Genomic DNA, 26,120 nt, shown 5'->3' with positions numbered 1-26,120 from the left:
TTTGTTTAAACCTTTTACTTCGGACCGCAATGGCACAATTCATTTCTGTACATACTGTATAAGTGAAAGGACTCAGATGTTGCCACTTTTACTGATGACTGGTGATTGAGGTGAGCTTTCATGAAGGGTAATGAATATTCAACTGGTTTGTCCTTGTGCTCTTGCCAGGAGGCCTACACCCTGATAGAGAGAGCAGGTGTGGAAGAGAGAAAACTGTATATCTCCACCACCCCTAAGACCCCTTCTGAAAATGAAGACAAAGGGATTAAGGAGGAAGAAGAAAATCCTCCACCTCCCCCGATCCTACTCTCACGCACTGACCACTCCTTAACCTTTGTCCCAGCACCTTATAACTTGGAAGGACAAGTGAGATTTACTTGTAATTATGTTGTTAATTTACTAATCTAACAAGAAGCAAATAATCCAACGCAACTTCTATACTTTTCATCTGTCTCTTTGCACTTTTGTTTCTTTCCAGGTGTGCTGGTACCAGCTCTGTGGCCGTACAGCTGAGGGCATTAACCAGAAAGTCCGCCTTGGAGACTGCAGCCTGCCAGGAACTGGAAATATGGTACAATTGATCTCCTTCAGAGAAGAGTGTCAGGTCTAGTGGGACACATTTGCGTCATCTCATATGACCTGGTATGTGCCCCTAATATTAGGTCTGACTTTGTATGTTTACAGGTACCAGCAGTATCTGGTGAGTGTGTGCTGAGGGTGGATGGGCTGGAGCCCAACCAGAAGTATGTGTTTGCTGTTGCAGCCTACAGTAGCCAGGGAAAGCTACTGGGCAACACAATAGGGGTGACAACATTTCCACTGCTGGCAACCATGCCAGTACCACTGCTCTCCACGTGGGTTCACTTAGCACAGGTACACTACACACTAGTGAAAACTAGTACCAAGTAAACACTTGGTAACACACATTTGCAAATGGACCTCTGAGCTTGCTAGGCTAAGAGACATTGAATAAAGTTCAGATAAAGGTACTTATACATTTTCTCATCCTTGGCAGGTGGAGAGCCTGTAGGCATTATAATGATTAACACTCACACAGCTTTTCATTGTTGGGATTTTGGCTCATGCCAAACCGATGGACACCGTCATACTGATGCCCACAGAGCCAGAGAAAAAGCAGGATTATTATTGTAGCTTTTTGACTCCTTCCTCAGGTGGCATTTCAAACAGAACAGTATACCGTAGCAAAGAGAGCCTGCAGGGAACTGTGGAGCCACTATACGTACCCCGACCCTGGGTCACACAGCACACAGGATAGACTCGCTACCACAGGGTGAGGCGGGAAACACGTCCACACAGTTCAAGTCAAGGAGTTTGTATTTCTTTGCTTTTGCTAATCTCCTTTTACTCTATCCCCATTTACCACACTGAAGGCTCCGTGTCCAGACCCTGAAACACTCATCTCGTCACCTGTGTCAGTTGTTTCTCACTTCCATCTTCATTGAGACAGAGATCAACATTCAGCAGGGATCGCTCTACTGTGACTCATTCAGTGACAGTGGACCGTTTATCTGGGAACAGGTAAAAAAATTGATCTGGATAGAGAGGTGTGTATGTACAGTCAGTATGTATTTTCCTAATAGAATGCAACATATAAGAAGTAAGTAGTTTGTTGGATAGTTGTTGTTGTTAGAAGCATCACAGCATGGAAGTTTATGTCCCTTTTTTGCTTGTATTGATGTGAATAAAATATCTTCTAAATTAACATGAACATAAATTAATGATATGTGTACGTGTGTATATGCAGGAAGCCAGACTGGCAGAGTGTGAGCGAATGCTGGTAGCCATGGACCTGGCGTTGTGGTTGAATGATGATAGTGCTGCCGTGCAAGCTGTAGTATGCTGTTATGGCCTCTTGGCACCTCTAATCTTCCATCAGATCACTTGCAACCCTGTGGTACAGGTATGCAAAACCTCATCCATACAAGTCTTAATATTCTGTCCTAGGGCTAACTTTACTTTGTTAACAATGTAACATAATACAAACTGTAAATAATTCACAAGTATGTGTGTTTTTGTCTCTGTCTGTGTTCTTGTGTTCAGGTGCTAAAAAAATGCTTGATAGTTTTGGAGGAGAATTCAGGTCTTCTCAAACAAAAATGGACAGGAAACACCTCAGAGTCATTTATGCACATGATAGCCTGCATCACCTACTACTTGTCAAAGGTGTGTCTGGATATGTGTATGTACTGTTTATACTGTTTATGTGCGTGCTCACGTAAATCATTTCTCATCATTCATCCTTCCTGACCAGGCATTACGTGTGCTAAGGGAGCATCAGATGGCGTCTGTGGTGATGGACTGTGGTCGCAGGCTGCTCCAAGAGGTCTATGATGTCCAGCTGCAGATCAGTAGATTTGCCAATGAAGCTGTGGGTATAAGGAACAGTAGAAAAGTGTAGATTTATTTAATGATTTATCCTCACTCTTAGAATGACATTAGATCATGAAATTAAATTAATGATTCCCAGTATATTTCCAGATTTTTACAAGACTGCTATATTTTTAGAAGAATATTTTACTCCACTGTTCTAGTATTTCTCTGTGTGTGTAGTCTAAGACAGATCATGCTGCAATCAAGGGTGAAATGAAGACAAGTCTTCAGCTGAAGGCACTGCACTTGAATAACAAGAAAATAACCACATCTGAAGCAGCTCTCACAGCAGACAATGGTAACACACAGAAACACCCACAGAGAGACATGCACACACAGATTTTTAAAAAATTGTACGTGTGGTGAAAACAAGGTGGTGTGTGCCTTTTTATTAGTAATTAAAGCCATTTTTGTTTACTGGCACTGGCATGTAACACATCTCTTTAGGAAGACTTCATTTTAAATATTTCATTACATTTTTGTTTTAGTCTCATCCATTTTGTGAACAATTACTACACTCTGTCAAGCATAATCGATGATATCGCAGTTACACGTAGATCCAAACAGTATTATTAGTAATATTTTTTCTTTGTATACATTGTATTTTCTGTAGAGATTTCACGCCCACTAACCGGGTGTGATGATCCCACTATATTGTATGATCTGATCTCCAACAGCACATTAAAGGATGCCTATCAAGATGGTAAGTGGCACACACTCACATACTTTTTTTAAATGAATGATTAGTCTTGTTCATTCACACCTGTGTTTTTGTGTGTGCGTTCTTGATAGTGATGAAGCTCAGACGCAAGGCACATTTTATAGAGTTTGCAGCACTACTTCTCCAGAGAACCATGGAAGAAGGCCAACCAGACCTTGTGTTAAAGTGGGGGCAAAGCATATTTGAATTTCTTTCCAGGTGTGCTTTTACTATATACCTCTTTGCTGAATTAAAAAATGGTAAAATTAACAATTTCAGATTTAATTTCATAATCATTGTGTCCTTTCATACTCAAATTAATACTGTTACAGTCAAAACGTCAAACAAAGCAGTACTGTCCACTTACTATGGATCATGTTGCAATGTATTATAGATAGTAGCTGTTTTGCCTACGCTGATAAAGACTTGACAGTATGTGAATGGGTCTCTTTTTGTCAGGCGTGATGAGGTGATGGGACTGTCCACAAAATGTTTGGAGGGAAACGGTCAGAGTAAAAGAAGAAGTAGTGCTCAGGCTCCGAAAGGAAATGAACCACCCCAGGTGAAAATACAAATATGCCCAACACATACATGTAGGTACGCAAGGACATACAGTACAATATCTTGAACAACTATGTATCTGTGTGTGCGCGTGTATGTAAAACTGTTTTAAGAGATACTGTATATTAGCTCTTTTAAAACTGGTTCACACGAAGACACAGAGAACCAGTCTTATTATGTGGAAGAAAGTGTTCTGATTTCTGATATTGTAAGGTAGCCCCAACCTACTGTGTAGCCATATGTTCTACAAATTCCTTGTGGATTGCTTTTAATTTTAGTGCCTTATGTATACTGTAGACACCCATCACAGCTATCTTAAGTACAGCACATAAGGTATGTACCCTAACCCCAACCACAGTTCATAGGGAATTTGAGCTTGAGATAATAAAATAGAATGTACTATTTAATGATAAATGAATTTAATTTTGCAGAAAATATATTTGCACTATTTGTTGCCTTGTCTTTTTATAAAATACAAATATAAATACCTTGTGCTGCTTTTTGAAGCAGAACAAGAACACACCTTCTCTTGATGATACAAGAAAGAAGCTAAAGCAGAAAATGCCACACAGCATGCTTCAGAGAGTGAGAACTAACAGGTATAGTGTCTGTGTGTGTGTTTATCTGTGTGTTGGTGGTGCCTGTGTTTTTGTGTAATTATATGTGTGGATTAACCACATAACCACATGTGCACTGGACGTCTATCTGTGTGTGTAGGGATATGCAGGCTGTGGAGAACCTGTTAACCATGATGTCATCTGTAGTGCAACGCCACAAGAAGCAGCTTCAGCTGAGGAACATGTGCTGTGAGGAGAGAGTGTGGAAGGCTCACCTCAACTATAGCTTGGCTCAAGCCCATTTAGCATTGCTTCATCAGGACCTGGACCAGCTGTATGGAAGAGCCCTGCAGCACAGGTTCACTCACAAGATACCAGCTACTTTACTTCACCTTTTCTGTGTTTTTCTCGGTTTGGGGGAGAATTTTAATGTTGCTTTGTGTTAGTGTTAAAACATAAATTACTGTATATTCATGAGTGTATGCCTATAATATTATGTTCTGTATGTGCTTTGTTGCAGGTACAGCCAGTTAAATCCCCTGTGTTTCTCTCTGGCCTACTCTGGTGTCCTAGTGCGAAGGAACTCACAGCGACAGCAGTCTTCTAAATACGAGGCTGTCTCAGAGAGAGACTCCTCTCACTCCGGTCTTAGGGATTATGTGGCTGTACACAAAGACAGGAGCAAAAAGGAGGGTGAGGAAAATGCCACACACACTGAAAAGTTTGTAGGAAAAACTATCACCTGGTCTGTGTTTCATCACTGGTCTCAACCTTTTCTTCCAGCAGTCAGAGTTGATGACTCTGTTACAGAGGAGAGTTGTGAGGAGGGAGAGGACTCCTCTCAAACTGTGGAACAGCAGATTAAGATGCACAGACGGACTGCTGCCTTGCTGCTGGACTCACTTAACAAAGCTGCTTTACATCTCCGAAGGGCCATGGTACTGTATGCATATACATGGACATACACTCCCACACAAGTACAGAAATGCTGACATTACATGTGACCATACAGTGTAAATCCGGGCTTTGTTAACTTGAAAACCCCAAATCTTTTTCACAGTGTGTTCATTCTGTTGTTCAGTCACATACTGTACAATATGTTCTGGATGTGCTATTGATTTTGCTTTAATAATTTGTGTGTATTATATATTATTTTATCTGTTAATATTTTCCAGGTGTTGGCCCATCGTGGCAGCCACTGGACCACTCTGCAGTGTGTTTGTCAGACTGTGTGGGACCAAAGCTGCTTAATCACCGTCCTAGTACAGAGAGCTGCTCAGCTTGACCCTCCTTCTCCCATCACAGCAGACCAGCTGCATACCATCTTCACCCCAATACTGGTGCTGGCTACTGACCTAATAATGGACATGCTGAACAGACTAGGGGTAAGTATCACATACAGCTATATACACACGTACATATGTATACACATAGCTGCTTGTTTAAAAAACTCACACGTAATTATTCCTTTCTAATAAATTATAAAAACAAAACCTCTAAATTGAAGTGTGTTGTGATCTATAGGCTGCAAATGATTGCTATGGTCACTACAGCATGCAGCTGCATCTTGTCATCTGAACAAAAACACATTTACAGCTACAAATGGAAGATGGCACGGTCCTATTTGTGACTTTCATCTTTATATTTTATCTTCATCTTTGTCCGTACTAGCTGTGGAGTTTGTATGACAGCGACTTGACTGAGGAGGAACTAGAGTCCAGTCTCCACTTCTCAGCCCCACTAGATGACAGCACCCAGGTGGACCTGCGTTTGGTCCGCACCTTGGTGCTGCACACTCTGGAGCGTCTCCATGACAGTGGCAAATGGGAAAGCCTGGCCCACTTTGCCTTGGTTTTCAACTCATACACGCGGTGCATAAGATAAATCTTTTTAATAATAATCTACAGAAATCACATGAGAAACATTTAATAAACATATGAAGTGGATTTTCACACAAAGCACTGCTCTTTTTTATAACTTAACATTGTGTGCCTGCATCTGTATGTCCCAGGGAACGTTATGCCTTGATCCTAAGTCCTCTACTAGTCCATGCTCAGAGGAGGCTGCTTGAAAGGATTAGTTCTTTTGGAGGACCTGCAGTCCCACAACCACACCATGTCAAGACACAGAAGGCCACTGGCAAGGAGGTAGCACATACCGACACACAGAAACATGTTCAAGCATTGTATGATACTATAGTCAAAATCAAAGTGTAACAAGGAAAACCAAGCCAATAAAACTGTTTTATAGAAATACTGTGGGGTATATGATTACCTTGCAAGATAAAAGAAATACCCAAATTGTTTTCAGGCTTTTCTTTGTTTTTTTTTGTTTTGTTTTTTGGCTTTTGTTGGTGATGCCATATAATATGTCATTATTCTTCCAAAAAAAATTTGTTAAAAAGTAAAAAAAAAAAAACTGCATGAAATCGAATGATAATGTCTTGAATATCTCATACTGTATGTGTATATATCTGGTGTTTTCTTTTCTATATTTCAGGTAACTTACAGGAGCTACGGAGGCTCCCAGCTGCTCAGTGGGTGGACCCCTCACCCTGCACAGCAACCGCTCAGTCGTAAAAAAGCAGCACTCACAAACTCCACTCCTCGAGACGCAGTTGATCTTAAAGGTTTGAACAGCCGGCCTCATGTCACGTCATGTCAAAATATTTCAATCACACAGTCACATTGTTTGTTAGCAGTAGAAAATGATGATGGTTGCCCTACAATTTAAATGATCCAAATATAAAAAAAATAACATAGGAAGGATGGAACGGTGTGATACTATGGTATCAATTGTGCAAAATTACCAAACTGTTAGATTTAGCCGAAAATACAAATACAGGTTGTGTTTGCATGTATAATGTTTTCTTGCATATATGTTCTGTGTCTAAGGTGCAGAGATACAGCACTCCATGTTCCTTGTGTGCGTTCCTCTGGATGTAGAAGACACACTGAGCTGTTACCGTCAAGCTCTTGAGCGAAGACCACATTGTCTTCAGGTCTTCCAGCATAGTCGCTCATTGCTGCTTCTGCTCCTGGCATACACACAACCCTGTGAGTTCAGTGCTGATTGAGTGGACACACACTCACACACACACACACACACACTCACACAACAACTGGTTGAAACTCTCACTGTTTGCACTGCTCATGTCTCCCTCCAGGCTTTGCAGCACAGTTGCAACACTGTCAGAGCAGAAGTCTCAGCCATTGTGCAAGCCTGGTTGATTTCAGTCCCATAGTTATGCGCAGTCCAAACATCCAATCTTGTGACCTGACAGAGGAGGACTACAGTACTCCAAATGCTCTCTACAGCCTCCCTGTCAGCCCTGATCACATGCCGACTGTCACTGCTGCATACTCCACCTCCATTAGTAAGAGCACAAAATACTTAAAATACCCAGAAAGACCTCTATTAACAGCACTCTTTACATAAACAAGGCAAGTATTGACAAGTGGTCAATAGGTGGGACACTGAGTTAGATGTGTTATAGAGAGTATCAGCAGACTAAATGACAAGATAATAGCATGGAATATCTGGATGAAGTATGTGTCAGGCTGTCAGGGTCATAAATTACTTACTTTCCTTCCCATTTCCATCCAACTTTTCTTCAGAGTATCTCCAGGCCAACGGTCATGACTCCCTCAAAGTTCTGGCACTGCATGAAATGGGAAACCTACAGTTCTACAATGGAAACACACGGTTAGAATCTGTTGGCTGAGTGTGTATGTGTGTGTTGAAGCAAGCCTACAGGCTTTTATTTGTATGCATTTACCTGCAATTATACAGCAAACGTCTGCAAGTTGAGCTTTTCATGTTTTTCCTTACATTCTTATAATAATTTCATTCCTGCCTCTGTTTTATCTCTAGGGCAGCACACTCGTACTGGAGTAAAGCGGTAGATTGTGCCTTACAGAGCTCAGGCACTGTAGAGAAATGGGATGGCGTGTCCTTTGGGGGTGGCACCCTGCAACAAACCCTGAAAAAGGCTGGCATTTGGGGATGTCTGCAGGCTGCAGGGCTTACTGCTAAGATTGCACAGTAGGTTTCAATGAGGTTTATCATTGATTTGATGTGCTTGTTCGTGTGTGTTGCCCGCATATGCATGTAAAACCTACCTGCTCCTGAGGGATGTGTTTTGATCTACAGGTATATTTTAACTTCTGATATCACCCAGAGGACCAAGTGCTGTCTCCTGTCTGCTCACCTGTTTAAGGTAATAATTCCAGGGGATGTTAATCTCTCCTCACAAACATGGTTTTTACTTTTGTTTCTAAGGAAATGATGACAGAGGTTTTTGCACTCATGAGTGTACAGAACACTGTAAGTTTTATTGTTTGTGTTTGTGTGCATTCTGGCATGCTTGTGTGTATGTGTGTGTGTGTGTGTGTGTGTGTGTGTGTGTGTGTGTGTGACCCACTTTGCTAGTGTGTGCTGTGTTGCTCCCTGGCTCAGCCCCAGGCCGACTTCCAGTACGCCTATCACAGCATCAGCGACGAACTGCTCCCTGGAGTCGACCTTTTCTCTGAACCCCACAGGGCTCACCTCGGCACCACTGTAACCAGCCTTAACTTCATCTGCCACTGGCTTTTCACCACAGGCTACTACATTACGGTACACACATAAACACTGTCTGTCTGTCCTCATTTTGAACTGCATTGCTCAAGATAATTAATTGACTTAGTGTTAAATCATGTTTGTAATTTCAGCTACTGCCCATACTAGCCCTTTACCTATATTTTGTGGGGACTGTGTGCAGAGATTTGCAACGCACTGTTGAGGGCAAAATACTTAAGGTCAGCATTTGTGTGGTCTTTACGTACATGTAAATGTTTTTCCTCTCATGGTTCTGGTGGAGTTTTTAATCTGGCTTGGTGTTTTCTGCAGGTACGTGCCCTTACGGAACTGTGTCTATTCACTGAAGCTGTAAAAGAATCCGTTCAGCTCACACAAGGAACAGGAGTCCTTCGCCCTTATGGACACTTGATCGCCAAAGACAATCTCCAAGTATGAACACACACATATGTTCCCTCTTTGCCTTTTTCTCTCTTAGCCTGTTTAAACTGGTAATGTTAAAAAGTGTTTGCTATTGTTGACATACTCTATATAGACTTCTAGTTACAATTTTGACCTTGTGTTTATTAATCTGTAAATCTGAATCTTTCATGGAATACATGAACACATAGATTGTTGCCTGCCTGCCACCCTCTTGAAGAGATCTGTGTACCCGTTACTTCCGATCTAATTTAAACATTAGTGGCAGACAGACTGTTCAGTATTTCCGGAGAACTGTCGTGTCGGCCTTTGCACAGTATTGAAAGCATTATTATGTTGTTTGTTTATACATCCCATAATTTGAAAGACATAAATTGTGCTTATTGTACAGCCTGTGAAGACATTCTACAGCAACAAGTCTCTCCTGGACAATGCTGAGGTACTTTCTATGTAGGATTTCTTTAGATTTCTGAAGAAGATCTGGGGGCATTTCATCAGTGTAATTCTGTCAGATATTCTAATTTACATGTAAATTTAAACGTTACATTGTTTTTGGTGGAAGATTGATTACATAAATCATTCTTAAAAGGACTAATCATACTTCCAACAGAATCACCTAATCTCCCCAACCCACCCCCTGCTATTCAGCCTTACCGACATATTCGAAAACATCAGTCCAAATCAACCAAATACACTCATATGAGTGCACTGACACACCCTTCCAGCAGTACGCAAAAAAATTCTAGATTGACCTGTTCTCTGTCTCTGTGCTGCTGTTTCAGCTATGTTTTTGACAAATTAACAAATACATACAGTTTATTTCCAAAAAGATTCTTACTAAACTTGCTTAACTAAATTGTTTTTTTGTAAATGTATTATGTGTGTATGTGGTGCTTGTGGTTAGGCTTTGGAAGGACTTGTGAACTGTGACTTTGCTCCAGAGGTCCGCACGCTGTATGGATCCACATTGTGCCTCCGATTCAACCTTGCTCGTATTCAACTAGTCCTGGCACTCAGTAACACCGTAAATGGCCCTCCTGTGCCAGGTCTGTAAGCGAGAGCACTTTCCTCTTATTTATGTTGGGTTTATGTGAATCTAATTGGAGTGTAATGAACCAAATACGTTTCATTTGTGCAATAACATTAGGGTAGGAGACATACTATTAAACTGACATACATTTAATTTACATAGGAACATACGTGTCATGCATGTGTCTTCTTGAGATAGCCTAACTACTTTAAAAAATAGAACCAATTTATCTTTAGGATTGCTTATTTAGTGGGTCATATAGTTTTTGGATGTGAGTAACCACCTTTAGTTCCATAGGGCTAAATGAGTTTCTGTCACTGCATCACAATGATGCATCTGCATAAAACACTGGCCTGTTAGACTAACCCTATTTCATTATATTCATCATTTTCATAACACTGGGCTTTATTTGTGTACTAAAGCTTTCACATTCACTTCAAATACAACTAATTTGATTTAATTCTAAAAGAGTCACTGTGGATCAAACAGCTTTTTTAGTACAAACTGGGAATGTCTTTCAGATTCTGTTGAAGGAGGAGCTTGCATAACAAGTTGTTCAGTGAACTCAAAACACCATGAACAGGACAGACTGGACACTGAGGGCTCTTGTCTAAAGACAGAAGAGCCAAAAGTGCTGACTCTTGATACTGAGAAAGAGAATCTCACTCCAGAAAAGATTAAGGTGAGTCTCTTTGGGAATTTTTCAATAGATCTTTACTTCAGGGGTTTGCCACTTACTGTAATTTCTGCATTGAACTGTTTTATTCTTGGCACCTTACCGTAAATATGAAGCAGCTTTTTTTCTAACTTGTTTGCATTAACTTATCTGTCATCTCCTCTGTTGTAGTTTCTTTTGCTAGAAGGAGCGTCCTCCTTGTTGCACTCGCATCAGCTCATGTCTCAGTCCTGTAGCGAAATGGAGAACCTGGAACTGGCAATAGAGTCCCATCTTCTAAAGGCCAACTTATACCTGCAGCAAGGACATGCTGCACTTAGGTACGGCAGCCTTAACCATGTGTACTGTGTGTGAATTTACATGCTTATGTTTGTATTTCCTAACCATTTTAACATCCTCCTTCAGCTCTGAGATTGCAGTTTCATCCTTGGTGCTGCTGCAGACATCTCCTGTAATCATGAGAGGATCCATACCTGTCTCTCAGAAACCTGCGTCTGAGCTCCCACACGCCAAGACTGAAAGTGAACAGGTAGCATGTTTAAATAAATTAGTTGCAGAATCAAATAAGTTGATTTTTGAACAAAACACAAGCAAATGAAATCCCTATCTGTGTACTGTGTCGTAAACATTACAGAACATAACATTATTACAACCAACATAACCACCTGCAGTGAAACTGCAGACAACAACAACAACAACAACATAAAAGTGGTACCTCTGAATGTTTTAGCAGCTGAAATGTTGCTAATTGGTAACACACATTTCTCTATACTGAGTTCACTTTTTTATAATTGTTCAGACAGTTCTTTTTACCAACGTGCAGCTCGGGGTTAACCTCACATCCAAAATGCACTTCATACACATCTCAGGGTCAACTCTTGTACCAGAATAGTAGTAACACTTTGTTTCTCATGACACAATGACCTAAAAAAAACACTAACAACAGGTAGCATTACAATATGTGTCACTATTGTCTTTGAAGTATCTTTTATTTATTTATTTAGCATAAACCAAGATTCCATTACAACAAAAATAAGATAACACTTCTTTACTGCATGGATTGTGCTAGCTTACAGTATGTCACAGAAATTAATCAGAAATTCTGCAATATGCTTGAATAATTTTGCCATTTTTGCATAGTGTAATTTCAAGTGTACATAATGAAACTAAAGTAATTCCAGTAATGCAAAACAAAACTATACATATTCACTATACATACTTAGATAGGAGAGCTATAGATATAGAAATACAACAGTGCTTGTCAACCATTCCTTCTTGGCCAAGTTCTCATCCACATCACACCTTCTGTCCTCTTTTGCAACACACCTTGGAAAGAATCTTTTTGCATGTCTGATCCATCCCTGGCAATCTTCTGTAGATATGTCCAGACATCCAGCATTCATTCTGTCCAAGAAGGACATCTAATCATGTGGACGGTGGTCATAAACGTTCCATCTCCATGAGGAAAATAATTCTTCTTTGGGGTTGAGGAATGGAGAGTAAGGTGGAAGGTGAACTCAGTATTGATAAATGTGTGTTACCAGTTGTAAAACAAACTGTAAACTGTGCACATCACCACTCTGGGGCAGTAGAATGGTGATTGATTGTACATGGTGTGTATGCATGTGTTTATGTGGGTTATATCCTGTCTATGGTGTACTAAAGATTACAGTGTGTCAAACCCCCAGCATGGAGACTGTCCCAGAACAGTTGAGGCCAGTGAGAGAATTGGAGTTTCTCTGTGGCTGCGTTGCCGCCTGGCTCTGGTCCGTAGCCTGGCTGCACACATCCCTGGCACTGCTGCCCTTTTCCCAGGTCTGGTCATATGTTGTGCTGCACTTTCTTTTTTTTCTGAGTGGTGTATTGTATGCTAAAACAGTTTGACTAATACTAAAAGAATTACAAAAAATTTGTTAATTTTCCCTCCTATGCAAAGTAGTACTGGGTGTACACTTGAAAAATACATGGAGGACTACTTTACCCCGTTCCTTTACATTGTTTCACAAAACAAGGCTTGGTATATTATAACCAATGACATTTGCTGCATATAGGTATATATATAGGCATATATATTTAATCTGTGTGTGTGCGTGTGTGTGTGTACATATAAATGTGTGTGTGGGGGGCTTGTCTTTTTAAGGTAAGAACATTAATGAGGAGACAGCTCGGGTGATACAGGAGGGTCTTGATGAATGTGCTCTATGGGGAGACGTCGATATTCAAGCCCTTTTGATGGTCGAAGGTGCAGAATTGGAAGCACAGAGAGGCAAGACTGATGACAGCATGGCAATGCTGCAGGTACCAACACACACACACAGACACCTTTTTTGTCACTTTTTATTTTACAAAAAATGTAGTATATTTTACAAAGAGAGAGAGAGAAACATTAATAAAGCATGATAACCAAGTGAGTTAAATGTTTCTTGGTCTACTGGTCAGACTTGTGGTATTATTTTGTAACAAATGGAAAATTTTAATTTCTATATAAGATAAAGCAAAGCAAATTAAAGCTTATTCCAAAAGACCCAAATTGACCAAGAGTTAAACGAGAAACCTCCTGATCCGTTATCACAAGTGTGGAGAACAGCGGTCAAATAAGCGTACTACAATTTTATCTGTATGGGTTTCCTAAATGATTTGTGAGTTTATCTAGCACTGCTTTCTATGTCCTTTTGTTTTTCAAAGAAAGATGAGTAGCAAATGACAATAAAAAAAACAGTAGGCCTCATGATTGCTTTGAGGGACTGAAAGTGAAGACTTCAGACACCTCTAACCACATGTTGATTGGCAATTTCTCTATTATTTGGCTCCATTCAGATGTTAATTTACTTTGAAACACAGTATGTAGAGATAAAATATTGGATTTACAAGCTAAAGTACACAACGACTTAGCCGGGAGTCGAACCTACAATCTGAATGGAGCCAGTCAAATGACTGGGTCAAATTGGAAATTTGTAAAAACGTCATATTGGAATCGAGGAACAAGTGATTTACAAGCTAAATATCATATCGAGCTAACCAGGAGTCAAACATAGAATCTAGGACAAGTAGTCAGACGCGTCATTCATTGCAGATGTCAATGTACTTTGATAAGCAGTATGTAGAGATGGAATATTGGAATGGAGCTACAAGTGGTTTGCAGGCTAAAGGTCAAACCGAGCTAGCCAGGAGTCAAACCTGTTGTTCGCTGTTGTAACCAGGAGTGGAACATAGAATCTTGGACACGTAGTCAGACGCGTCATTCTGATCATTCAGATCTTTAGTCTGCGGCCACAACGCAGAGTACTAACCACTATACGATCACATAGAATCTTGGACACGTCGTCAGACGCGTCATTCATTGCAGATGTCAATGTACTTTGATAAGCAGTATGTAGAGATGGAATATTGGAATGGAGCTACAAGTGGTTTGCAAGGTAAATATCAAATGGAGCTAACCAGGAGTGGAACATAGAATCTTGGACACGCAGTCAGACGCGTCATTCATTGCAGATGTCAATGTACTTTGATAAGCAGTATGTAGAGATGGAATATTGGAATGGAGCGACAAGTGGTTTGCAGGCTAAAGGTCAACCCGAGCTAGCCAGGAGTCGAACCTAGAATCTTCTGATCCGTAGTCAGACGCGTTATCCATTGCGCCACTAGCCCTGCACGCTGCAAAGTCTGGGAACAGGTTGGTTCAGACAGCATTGCATACAGAAGGCTGTGGTCTTGTACTTCCTAGACAAGTGTGGAGAACACACTGGTCGTGTTGGAAAATATGGGGCCTCGGAAAATACGGGGCGTCACACAGGAGAATTAGGTTGAGCTTTCCAATTACAAACTATATAAAGTAAAAGAGAGGTTGGAGTACTTTGTACAACAGCTTGAAGCAAAGTTGGCAACTGCTGCCGTGACCCGGATTCGAACCTGGGTTGCTGCGGCCACAACGCAGAGTACTAACCACTATACGATCACGGCCACGTGGTTTACTGGGTGCCTCCTTGTTGTCGTAGGATATTGTGAGCTCTCAATATCAAATGCACCACTATTTTATCTGCATGGGTTTCCTGAATGATGTGTGACAAAAGACAGTCAAGTTCTACAGATGTTTTTCTAAAAACAACAAAGGCCTCATGATTGCTGTGAGTGACTGAAAGTTTTTTTTTTTTTTTTTTTTTTTTTTTTTTTTTTTTTTTTTTTTTTTTTTTTTTTTTTTTTTTTTTTTTTTTTTTTTTTTTTTTTTTTTTTTTTTTTTTTTTTTTTTTTTTTTTTTTTTTTTTTTTTTTTTTTTTTTTTTTTTTTTTTTTTTTTTTTTTTTTTTTTTTTTTTTTTTTTTTTTTTTTTTTTTTTTTTTTTTTTTTTTTTTTTTTTTTTTTTTTTTTTTTTTTTTTTTTTTTTTTTTTTTTTTTTTTTTTTTTTTTTTTTTTTTTTTTTTTTTTTTTTTTTTTTTTTTTTTTTTTTTTTTTTTTTTTTTTTTTTTTTTTTTTTTTTTTTTTTTTTTTTTTTTTTTTTTTTTTTTTTTGGGGGGGGGGGGGGGGGGGGGGGGGGGGGGGGGGGGGGGGGGGGGGGGGGGGGGGGGGGGGGGGGGGGGGGGGGGGGGGGGGGGGGGGGGGGGGGGGGGGGGGGGGGGGGGGGGGGGGGGGGGGGGGGGGGGGGGGGGGGGGGGGGGGGGGGGGGGGGGGGGGGGGGGGGGGGGGGGGGGGGGGGGGGGGGGGGGGGGGGGGGGGGGGGGGGGGGGGGGGGGGGGGGGGGGGGGGGGGGGGGGGGGGGGGGGGGGGGGGGGGGGGGGGGGGGGGGGGGGGGGGGGGGGGGGGGGGGGGGGGGGGGGGGGGGGGGGGGGGGGGGGGGGGGGGGGGGGGGGGGGGGGGGGGGGGGGGGGGGGGGGGGGGGGGGGGGGGGGGGGGGGGGGGGGGGGGGGGGGGGGGGGGGGGGGGGGGGGGGGGGGGGGGGGGGGGGGGGGGGGGGGGGGGGGGGGGGGGGGGGGGGGGGGGGGGGGGGGGGGGGGGGGGGGGGGGGGGGGGGGGGGGGGGGGGGGGGGGGGGGGGGGGGGGGGGGGGGGGGGGGGGGGGGGGGGGGGGGGGGGGGGGGGGGGGGGGGGGGGGGGGGGGGGGGGGGGGGGGGGGGGGGGGGGGGGGGGGGGGGGGGGGGGGGGGGGGGGGGGGGGGGGGGGGGGGGGGGGGGGGGGGGGGGGGGGGGGGGGGGGGGGGGGGGGGGGGGGGGGGGGGGGGGGGGGGGACAGTTAAACGAAACCTCCTGATCCGTTATCACAAGTGTGGAGAACACGGTCAAATAGCGACTACAATTTTATCTGTATGGGTTTCCTAAATGATTTGTGAGTTTATCTAGCACTGCTTTCTATGTCCTTTTGTTTTTCAAAGAAAGATGAGTAGCAAATGACAATAAAAAAACAGTAGGCCTCATGATTGCTTTGAGGACTGAAAGTGAAGACTTCAGACACCTCTAACCACATGTTGATTGGCAATTTCTCTATTATTTGGCTCCATTCAGATGTTAATTTACTTTGAAACACAGTATGTAGAGATAAAATATTGGATTTACAAGCTAAAGTACACAACGACTTAGCCGAGTCGAACCTACAATCTGAATGGAGCCAGTCAAATGACTGGGTCAAATTGGAAATTTGTAAAACGTCATATTGGAATCGAGGAACAAGTGATTTACAAGCTAAATATCATATCGAGCTAACCAGGAGTCAAACATAGAATCTAGGACAAGTAGTCAGCGCGTCATTCATTGCAGATGTCAATGTACTTTGATAAGCAGTATGTAGAGATGGAATATTGGAATGGAGCTACAAGTGGTTTGCAGGCTAAAGGTCAAACCGAGCTAGCCAGGAGTCAAACCTGTTGTTCGCTGTTGTAACCAGGAGTGGAACATAGAATCTTGGACACGTAGTCAGCGCGCATTCTGATCATTCAGATCTTTAGTCTGCGGCCACAACGCAGAGTACTAACCACTATCGATCACATAGAATCTTGGACACGCAGTCAGACGCGTCATTCATTGCAGATGTCAATGTACTTTGATAAGCAGTATGTAGAGATGGAATATTGGAATGGAGCTACAAGTGGTTTGCAAGGTAAATATCAAATGGAGCTAGCCAGGAGTGGAACGTAGAATCTTGGACACACAGTCAGACGCGTCATTCATTGCAGATGTCAATGTACTTTGATAAGCAGTATGTAGAGATGGAATATTGGAATGGAGCTACAAGTGGTTTGCAGGCTAAAGGTCAACCCGAGCTAGCCAGGAGTCGAACCTAGAATCTTCTGATCCGTAGTCAGACGCGTTATCCATTGCGCCACTAGCCCTGCACGCTGCAAAGTCTGGGAACAGGTTGGTTCAGACAGCATTGCATACAGAAGGCTGTGGTCTTGTACTTCCTAGACAAGTGTGGAGAACACACTGGTCGTGTTGGAAAATATGGGGTGGAAAATAGGGGAAAGGAGAAAGGTTGGTTTCCAATTAAAATATTAAAAGAAAAGGAAGGTTGGAGTATTTGACAACAGCGGCAAATTGGCAATGCAGTACCCTTAACCGGGTTGTGGGGAAAAAATCAACCACATTCAGGCCGGGTTTACGGGTGCCCCGTTGCTAGGATTTTGATCCTATCAAAGCCCCTATTTTTCCATGGGTTTCCTGAAGTTGGAAAAACAGTGTTCACAGTTTTTCAAAAACAAAAAGGCCTTGTTTGTATCTGAAAGTGGAGCAAGGCCTTTAAAATGGTGGAATTCGTCAAAGGGATTAAAGTTAAGCCTTTATACAATATTAAAAGAATTTGGAATGGGTACAAGGTTTGAAGGAAATTCAAATGGGCTACCGGATGGAACGTCTTGGACAGCAGTCAACCTCATTCAGCAAGTTTACTTTGTGCTTGTGGAGGAATATTGGTGGAGCTCAATTTTGCAATAAATATCAAATGGGTCCAGGAGTGGAAAAGAACGGCAGGTCAGAGGTTTCTTAACAAGCTTTGATGCGTATGTAAGTGGAAATTGGAAGGGCTACAATGGTTTGAGGCAAAGGTCAATGGCTCCAATCAATAAATCTTTGATCCGTAGTAGGGGTTATATTGGATGCCCTCAGGTAAAGTTAACATTGGTTAGCAGATTGAACAGAACTTGGCGTACCCTAACAATTGGAGAAACCATGGTCTTTGGAAAATATGGGGTGGAAAATGGGGACACAGGGTTAGGTTGAGTTTCCAAACAAACTAAAAAGAAAGGATTGGGAATCTTTGACCGTTGAAGGCCGTTTCCAATTGCGCCCTACCCTTCGCCAAAGGGTCTGGGACATGGTTCAACACATTATACAAAGGCGTGGTTTGACTTCCTCCTGTGGGTGTCGTTTGGGAAATATGGGGCCTCAAAATCGGGCACACAAAATTGGTTGGGTTTCCAATTAAATAAAAAGAAAAGGAAGGTTTATATTTGTTTTTCAATTACAACAAAGGGGGCCTTTCCCAATTGATTTTGGGCCCTTTGTTGGTGGAAACCTAAAAATGAAAAGAGGGTTTTTTCAAAGGAGGGCCTCTTAAACATTTGATAGGCAATTCGTCTATTATGTGGCTCCATTCAAATGTTAATGCACTTTGATGCACAGTATGTAGAAACGTCATATTGGAATCGAGGAACAAATGATTTGCAAGGTAAATATCAAATGGAGCTAACCAGGAGTGGAACATAGAATCTTGGACACGTAGTCAGACGCGTCATTCTGATCATTCAGATCTTTAGTCTGCGGCCACAAAGCAGAGTACTAACGACTATACGATCACGGCCACGTGGTTTACTGGGTGCCTCCTTGTTGTCGTAGGATATTGTGAGCTCTCAATATCAAATGCACCACTATTTTATCTGCATGGGTTTCCTGAATGATGTGTGACAAAAGACAGTCAAGTTCTACAGATGTTTTTTCTAAAAACAACAAAGGCCTCATGATTGCTGTGAGTGACTGAAAGTGAAGAGTTCAGAGGCCTCTTAACACATGTTGATAGGCAATTCGTCTATTATTTGGCTCCATTCAAATGTTAATGCACTTTGATACACAGTATGTAGAAATGTCATATTGGAATGGAGCTACAAGTGGTTTGCAAGGTAAATATCAAATGGAGCTAGCCAGGAGTGGAACATAGAATCTTGGACACGTAGTCAGACGCGTCATTCATTGCAGATGTCAAAGTACTTTGATAAGCAGTATGTAGAGATGGAATATTGGAATGGAGCTACAAGTGGTTTGCAGGCTAAAGGTCAAACCGAGCTAGCCAGGAGTCGAACCTAGAATCTTCTGATCCGTAGTCAGACGCGTTATCCATTGCGCCACTTGCCCTGCACGCTGCAAAGTCTGGGAACAGCTTGGTTCAGAAAGCATTGCATACAGAAGGCTGTGGTCTTGTACTTCCTAGACAAGTGTGGAGAACACACTGGTCGTGTTGGAAAATATGGGGCCTCGGAAAATGGGTAAGGAGAAAGGTTGGTTTCCAATTAAAACAAATATAAAGTAAAGGGGGGGGGGGGGGGGGGGGGGGGGGGGGGGGGGGGGGGGGGGGGGGGGGGGGGGGGGGGGGGGGGGGGGGGGGGGGGGGGGGGGGGGGGGGGGGGGGGGGGGGGGGGGGGGGGGGGGGGGGGGGGGGGGGGGGGGGGGGGGGGGGGGGGGGGGGGGGGGGGGGGGGGGGGGGGGGGGGGGGGGGGGGGGGGGGGGGGGGGGGGGGGGGGGGGGGGGGGGGGGGGGGGGGGGGGGGGGGGGGGGGGGGGGGGGGGGGGGGGGGGGGGGGGGGGGGGGGGGGGGGGGGGGGGGGGGGGGGGGGGGGGGGGGGGGGGGGGGGGGGGGGGGGGGGGGGGGGGGGGGGGGGGGGGGGGGGGGGGGGGGGGGGGGGGGGGGGGGGGGGGGGGGGGGGGGGGGGGGGGGGGGGGGGGGGGGGGGGGGGGGGGGGGGGGGGGGGGGGGGGGGGGGGGGGGGGGGGGGGGGGGGGGGGGGGGGGGGGGGGGGGGGGGGGGGGGGGGGGGGGGGGGGGGGGGGGGGGGGGGGGGGGGGGGGGGGGGGGGGGGGGGGGGGGGGGGGGGGGGGGGGGGGGGGGGGGGGGGGGGGGGGGGGGGGGGGGGGGGGGGGGGGGGGGGGGGGGGGGGGGGGGGGGGGGGGGGGGGGGGGGGGGGGGGGGGGGGGGGGGGGGGGGGGGGGGGGGGGGGGGGGGGGGGGGGGGGGGGGGGGGGGGGGGGGGGGGGGGGGGGGGGGGGGGGGGGGGGGGGGGGGGGGGGGGGGGGGGGGGGGGGGGGGGGGGGGGGGGGGGGGGGGGGGGGGGGGGGGGGGGGGGGGGGGGGGGGGGGGGGGGGGGGGGGGGGGGGGGGGGGGGGGGGGGGGGGGGGGGGGGGGGGGGGGGGGGGGGGGGGGGGGGGGGGGGGGGGGGGGGGGGGGGGGGGGGGGGGGGGGGGGGGGGGGGGGGGGGGGGGGGGGGGGGGGGGGGGGGGGGGGGGGGGGGGGGGGGGGGGGGGGGGGGGGGGGGGGGGGGGGGGGGGGGGGGGGGGGGGGGGGGGGGGGGGGGGGGGGGGGGGGGGGGGGGGGGGGGGGGGGGGGGGGGGGGGGGGGGGGGGGGGGGGGGGGGGGGGGGGGGGGGGGGGGGGGGGGGGGGGGGGGGGGGGGGGGGGGGGGGGGGGGGGTTATCCATTGCGCCACTAGCCCTGCACGCTGCAAAGTCTGGGAACAGCTTGGTTCAGACAGCATTGCATACAGAAGGCTGTGGTCTTGTACTTCCTAGACAAGTGTGGAGAACACACTGGTCGTGTTGGAAAATATGGGGCCTCGGAAAATACGGGGCGTCACACAGGAGAATTAGGTTGAGCTTTCCAATTACAAACTATATAAAGTAAAAGAGAGGTTGGAGTACTTTGTACAACAGCTTGAAGCAAAGTTGGCAACTGCTGCCGTGACCCGGATTCGAACCGGGGTTGCTGCGGCCACAACGCAGAGTACTAACCACTATACGATCACGGCCACGTGGTTTACTGGGTGCCTCCTTGTTGTCGTAGGATATTGTGAGCTCTCAATATCAAATGCACCACTATTTTATCTGCATGGGTTTCCTGAATGATGTGTGACAAAAGACAGTCAAGTTCTACTGATGTTTTTTCTAAAAACAACAAAGGCCTCATGATTGCTGTGAGTGACTGAAAGTGAAGAGTTCAGAGGCCTCTTAACACATGTTGATAGGCAATTCGTCTATTATGTGGCTCCATTCAAATGTTAATGCACTTTGATGCACAGTATGTAGAAATGTCATATTGGAATCGAGGAACAAATGATTTGCAAGGTAAATATCAAATGGAGCTAATAACATAGAATCTTGGACAAGTCAGGAGCTTCATTGCAGATGTCCTTTGATAAGCAGTATGTAGAGATGGAATATTGGAATGGAATCTTGCTAAAGGTCAAACCGAGCTAGCCAGGAGTCGAACCTAGAATCTTCTGATCCGTAGTCAGACGCATCCATTGCGCCACTAGCCCTGCACGCTGCAAAGTCTGGGAACAGCTTGGTTCACAGCATTGCATACAGAAGGCTGTGGTCTTGTACTTCCTAGACAAGTGTGGAGAACACACTGGTAACCTCGAAAATACGGGCGTCACACAGGAGAATTAGGTTGAGCTTTCCAATTACAAACTATATAAAGTAAATGAGAGGTTGGAGTACTTGTACAACAGCTTGAAGCAAAGTTGGCAACTGCTGCCGTGACCCGGTTCGGTTGCTACTGCAGAGTACTAACCACTATACGATCACGGCCACGTGGTTTACTGGGTGCCTCCTTGTTGTCGTAGGATATTGTGAGCTCTCAATATCAAATGCACCACTATTTTATCTGCATGGGTTTCCTGAATGATGTGTGACAAAAGACAGTCAAGTTCTACAGATGTTTTTTCTAAAAACAACAAAGGCCTCATGATTGCTGTGAGTGACTGAAAGTGAAGAGTTCAGAGGCCTCTTAACACATGTTGATAGGCAATTCGTCTATTATGTGGCTCCATTCAAATGTTAATGCACTTTGATACACAGTATGTAGAAATGTCATATTGGAATGGAGCTACAAGTGGTTTGCAAGGTAAATATCAAATGGAGCTAGCCAGGAGTGGAACATAGAATCTTGGACACGCAGTCAGACGCGTCATTCATTGCAGATGTCAATGTACTTTGATAAGCAGTATGTAGAGATGGAATATTGGAATGGAGCTACAAGTGGTTTGCAGGCTAAAGGTCAAACCGAGCTAGCCAGGAGTCGAACCTAGAATCTTCTGATCCGTAGTCAGACGCGTTATCCATTGCGCCACTAGCCCTGCACGCTGCAAAGTCTGGGAACAGCTTGGTTCAGACAGCATTGCATACAGAAGGCTGTGGTCTTGTACTTCCTAGACAAGTGTGGAGAACACACTGGTCGTGTTGGAAAATATGGGGCCTCGGAAAATACGGGGCGTCACACAGGAGAATTAGGTTGAGCTTTCCAATTACAAACTATATAAAGTAAAAGAGAGGTTGGAGTACTTTGTACAACAGCTTGAAGCAAAGTTGGCAACTGCTGCCGTGACCCGGATTCGAACCGGGGTTGCTGCGGCCACAACGCAGAGTACTAACCACTATACGATCACGGCCACGTGGTTTACTGGGTGCCTCCTTGTTGTCGTAGGATATTGTGAGCTCTCAATATCAAATGCACCACTATTTTATCTGCATGGGTTTCCTGAATGATGTGTGACAAAAGACAGTCAAGTTCTACAGATGTTTTTTCTAAAAACAACAAAGGCCTCATGATTGCTGTGAGTGACTGAAAGTGAAGAGTTCAGAGGCCTCTTAACACATGTTGATAGGCAATTCGTCTATTATGTGGCTCCATTCAAATGTTAATGCACTTTGATGCACAGTATGTAGAAACGTCATATTGGAATCGAGGAACAAATGATTTGCAAGGTAAATATCAAATGGAGCTAACCAGGAGTGGAACATAGAATCTTGGACACGTAGTCAGACACGATCACGTCGTGGTTCATTGCAGACTGTCGGGACGGACATGCATGCCACCAGGGTCTACTGTGACACTGGCTCGGGCCACTTTGCTGCTCAGCGACCTGAGAGGAATACGGAGCACCACACTTCTAAAATTGACACAGAAACTACTGAAAAAACAGGTACACAAACACACAAACCTATGCTTGCACACCTAGATACTTACCTTACCTTACCTACATACTGGTACCAGTCCATATTCAAAAAGTAGGCAAAACTTAAAAAATTAACATTTAGTGCTCTTCTTCCATTTCTTTCAGCTGTGTGTCTTTGGTCAGAGTGTGGTGTTGGATGATGGATTCTTTCCTCCTGGACCCAGCAACATCTACCTCCCTTACCTCAGTTTACTGGATCAGACCACTTTGCGAATGGGTAGATAAAGAACTTTATCTATTTAGCCATTTTTGTGGGAAGAGTCTATACCCACTAGTGGCTCTGTGAGGCTGTATCATGGATGTATAATGAGACCTGGATAAGGCGCCGCCGCTCAGCCTTGCTTCCAGTTTTGCCCAGTGGCCACTTGCGATATTGCAGCAAAAAGGTACACGCGGCCCCAAAAAGCATTTTCCCTATAGGCCACCATTATAAAAGAGACGTCTGTAAAACTGTTTTATGACGTTTTGATCCATGGATTTTACATTTTTGTAAAACTTTCCTTGAGCCGAGAAAAGCGATTCAAAAATCTGTGACATCATCACAATGTAAAGTCTATGGGCAGAGCAGGAACTTGTGGGTGGGGCTGCCGGTAGAAACACTACTGCCCATATTCAGTGGGCCGCTCATACCCTGGAAGTAAACCCAGAAGCTAGAAACTTTTTTTGGTATATGCGCCAGGCAAGCAATTCTCATTGGAATGAATGAATGAATAATACATCCATTTTCTTGATTAAGTGATTCATTGTTTGGCGTATAAAATAGTGACAAATGCCTGTCACATTTTCTCAGAGCCCAAACAGTTCAAAACCTGTCATTGAAGACTAAGAAAACCAGCACATATTCACATTTGAGAAGCTGGAACTAGTGAATATGTGGCAGTTTTGCTTTTAAAATGACTTAAATGATTAATCAATTTTCAGAATTGTTGCTGATTATTTTTTTGTCTTATTTTTTTTATTTGATTCATTGACTAATTGTTTAAGCTCTACTCTTGTCAGAAAAGCAGCTTCTCGGCTATAAATTATTTGCAGTGCATACATGCCAACTCAACACCCAGTTATTGTTACATTACTCTATCTTGCATTGTTTCCTCAGGTCACATCCTGGATCTAAGCACCATGGAAATGCCAGTCTCTGCCCAGTCATCACAATCCACTTCCAGGCAGCATTCACACCAGTCAAGCCATATTAAGAGAGACTCTCAAGCACCAATTCTGTCTCTGAGCAACCCAAGCACCTCCAGTCCTACCCCCCCACGCCCAGCCAGATAGCCAGAATAGAATGACACTCATTATGTGTTGCGCTTCGCACTCCTAGTCTTGTGCCTATTGAGAGACATAGAGTTCCTGAGGAGCTTGTTTTATTAAAGCGAGCCAGAAAGTTGTGGGTAACCTGGTACAATGAGACAAGAAACTTAGCAATTAAGAACTGAAGTAGTGTATTTGTTAATAGGGTATTGCAATGGATATTTATAATAAAGACAATTGAATACAAATAATAACTGGACCTGGAATCTCTGGTTACAGTTTGATAGACTGAACGATGTTAATGTAAAGAATGCATATGTTATGAATATTTTCAGTTACTATAAGTTGTCATTGTCTAGAGTTGAAAATGATGATGTTGATGATGATTCTACCTGTTGCACTGCATGGAAAACTGGCCTTTTAACAGTATCTATGGAATCCATTGCATCTTTAATATGTATACCTTTGGGTCAAACAAAATCGAATGATCCCCAACATAAAATAATCCCAACTACACGATAAACTGGGAAAAAACAAACGTCTGTTAACATAGATCTTGAATGAAGGTGCGAATAAGTTAAAATTGGTTGATAGATTCAAATTGCAGTATCGGGGTCAAACAACTCTAAAAATACACACAAAAATGTTTAATGATGAATATGCAGGAGTTCTGTAATACACTATCCATGGTGATCATAATACAGTGACTTCTAGTAAAAGTATTGAGATTTTAGACAAATCTACCCTCTTAATCCTGTCAGATAAGGAATCCTGCACATCTGTGATGTGAAAATTTAAACAGATTTTGTGGACATTGACATTGTACAGTGAAGCCCAGGCAAGTTGTCAGGTTCAGAACCATTACAAAGTAATATATGTCAAAAATAAAATGCTAATACTACAGATAAAATAAATTATTGGGCAAAATACACTCAATGGTACTTAAAACCTTATTACCCCTTTTGTAATTCAATGTTAGTGGGTAGTTTTAAATGACACTTCATGATACACCTACACATTATCCCAATGACATTATTCCATTCTTCTGTTGTGTATAATTATATACAATATAATCTCCATCACTAATGTGTATAGGCATCACAGATGCAAACAAACCATTCACAGTAACAGAAAACATTACTAAATGAGACTTGGCTGCTGTCTAGTGTCAAATTGTGTATTAAAAGATCTGCGAAACACATTTCAGGTTCATTTTGGTGGTGGGGCTACATATTTGTTTACATAATGATAATGGATTGTAGCTGAAGCCTATAATGCTTCATTTTTAATGACAAAAAATTAGATAGCTATGGTTAGTTATAAAAAACAAATCAGTTCTGAATGGTGGCTTTTCACTTACACATGTATGCTACCTTTATAAAACTAAAACTTTAAATCCCATTGTGTGACATAGGCTCATTTTCATTTTCATTTAGACACCAAAAGAGCATGGTGATATGTAAATGCAATTACTGGGGGCACTGTTTTGCTAATTGCATTTGAATATTGTCCACTGTATAGCAGGTTAAGTCTTTGAAAATGAAATGTCAAATGCAGTTTTCATTTTCGTTTTCAAATTGTTAGAAAATTTAATTTCATTTTGACTTAAATGTTTGTCCACTGTACAGTGGGTTACAACTTAGAAAATTAAATGTCAAACTGCTTTTCCATTTTAATTTTAATATAGTCATAGAACCCACATAAGTATGTGAAAATGAACATTGGATTATTGCATTTTAACTTTTACTCAAATAACACATA

General features: G+C 44.4%; 1 protein-coding gene and 5 non-coding genes across 6 annotated transcripts in view; 1 reads left to right on the top strand and 5 right to left on the bottom strand.

Moving 5' to 3' along the window:
- LOC122888213 (cilia- and flagella-associated protein 54-like) overlaps positions 1–25,560 on the top strand; it is a 33,888-nt gene extending 8,328 nt beyond the window's left edge. Inside the window, exons 20-58 of the mRNA XM_044222312.1 lie at positions 169–366; positions 479–571; positions 685–873; positions 1,173–1,291; positions 1,392–1,539; positions 1,766–1,921; positions 2,062–2,184; positions 2,273–2,389; positions 2,572–2,689; positions 3,005–3,094; positions 3,184–3,310; positions 3,551–3,653; positions 4,163–4,251; positions 4,370–4,567; positions 4,730–4,902; positions 4,993–5,147; positions 5,385–5,594; positions 5,881–6,080; positions 6,221–6,356; positions 6,709–6,838; positions 7,104–7,265; positions 7,376–7,585; positions 7,827–7,914; positions 8,083–8,253; positions 8,362–8,428; positions 8,641–8,826; positions 8,922–9,008; positions 9,100–9,219; positions 9,599–9,646; positions 10,112–10,253; positions 10,759–10,919; positions 11,085–11,233; positions 11,319–11,442; positions 12,602–12,728; positions 13,054–13,211; positions 14,613–14,626; positions 22,946–23,078; positions 23,217–23,328; positions 24,208–25,560. Coding sequence (XP_044078247.1) covers positions 169–366; positions 479–571; positions 685–873; positions 1,173–1,291; positions 1,392–1,539; positions 1,766–1,921; positions 2,062–2,184; positions 2,273–2,389; positions 2,572–2,689; positions 3,005–3,094; positions 3,184–3,310; positions 3,551–3,653; positions 4,163–4,251; positions 4,370–4,567; positions 4,730–4,902; positions 4,993–5,147; positions 5,385–5,594; positions 5,881–6,080; positions 6,221–6,356; positions 6,709–6,838; positions 7,104–7,265; positions 7,376–7,585; positions 7,827–7,914; positions 8,083–8,253; positions 8,362–8,428; positions 8,641–8,826; positions 8,922–9,008; positions 9,100–9,219; positions 9,599–9,646; positions 10,112–10,253; positions 10,759–10,919; positions 11,085–11,233; positions 11,319–11,442; positions 12,602–12,728; positions 13,054–13,211; positions 14,613–14,626; positions 22,946–23,078; positions 23,217–23,328; positions 24,208–24,383 — 5,307 coding nt within the window. The 3' untranslated portion in view covers positions 24,384–25,560. The remainder of the gene's footprint in view (positions 1–168; positions 367–478; positions 572–684; positions 874–1,172; positions 1,292–1,391; positions 1,540–1,765; positions 1,922–2,061; positions 2,185–2,272; positions 2,390–2,571; positions 2,690–3,004; positions 3,095–3,183; positions 3,311–3,550; positions 3,654–4,162; positions 4,252–4,369; positions 4,568–4,729; positions 4,903–4,992; positions 5,148–5,384; positions 5,595–5,880; positions 6,081–6,220; positions 6,357–6,708; positions 6,839–7,103; positions 7,266–7,375; positions 7,586–7,826; positions 7,915–8,082; positions 8,254–8,361; positions 8,429–8,640; positions 8,827–8,921; positions 9,009–9,099; positions 9,220–9,598; positions 9,647–10,111; positions 10,254–10,758; positions 10,920–11,084; positions 11,234–11,318; positions 11,443–12,601; positions 12,729–13,053; positions 13,212–14,612; positions 14,627–22,945; positions 23,079–23,216; positions 23,329–24,207) is intronic.
- On the bottom strand, positions 14,489–14,561 carry trnar-acg. The gene has a single exon. It is a non-coding gene; the product is annotated as a tRNA-Arg (tRNA).
- On the bottom strand, positions 17,155–17,227 carry trnar-acg. Its single transcript has one exon. It is a non-coding gene; the product is annotated as a tRNA-Arg (tRNA).
- trnah-gug lies at positions 20,829–20,900 on the bottom strand. The gene has a single exon. It is a non-coding gene; the product is annotated as a tRNA-His (tRNA).
- trnar-acg lies at positions 22,160–22,232 on the bottom strand. Its single transcript has one exon. It is a non-coding gene; the product is annotated as a tRNA-Arg (tRNA).
- trnah-gug lies at positions 22,473–22,544 on the bottom strand. Its single transcript has one exon. It is a non-coding gene; the product is annotated as a tRNA-His (tRNA).
- Positions 25,561–26,120: the final 560 nt, after the last annotated feature.

This window comes from Siniperca chuatsi, linkage group LG14, assembly GCF_020085105.1.
Source record: "Siniperca chuatsi isolate FFG_IHB_CAS linkage group LG14, ASM2008510v1, whole genome shotgun sequence".
In the NCBI taxonomy this organism is placed as follows: domain Eukaryota; kingdom Metazoa; phylum Chordata; class Actinopteri; order Centrarchiformes; family Sinipercidae; genus Siniperca; species Siniperca chuatsi.
Note: the sequence above shows the minus strand (reverse complement) of the source record. Positions and strands in the feature narration are given on the sequence as shown.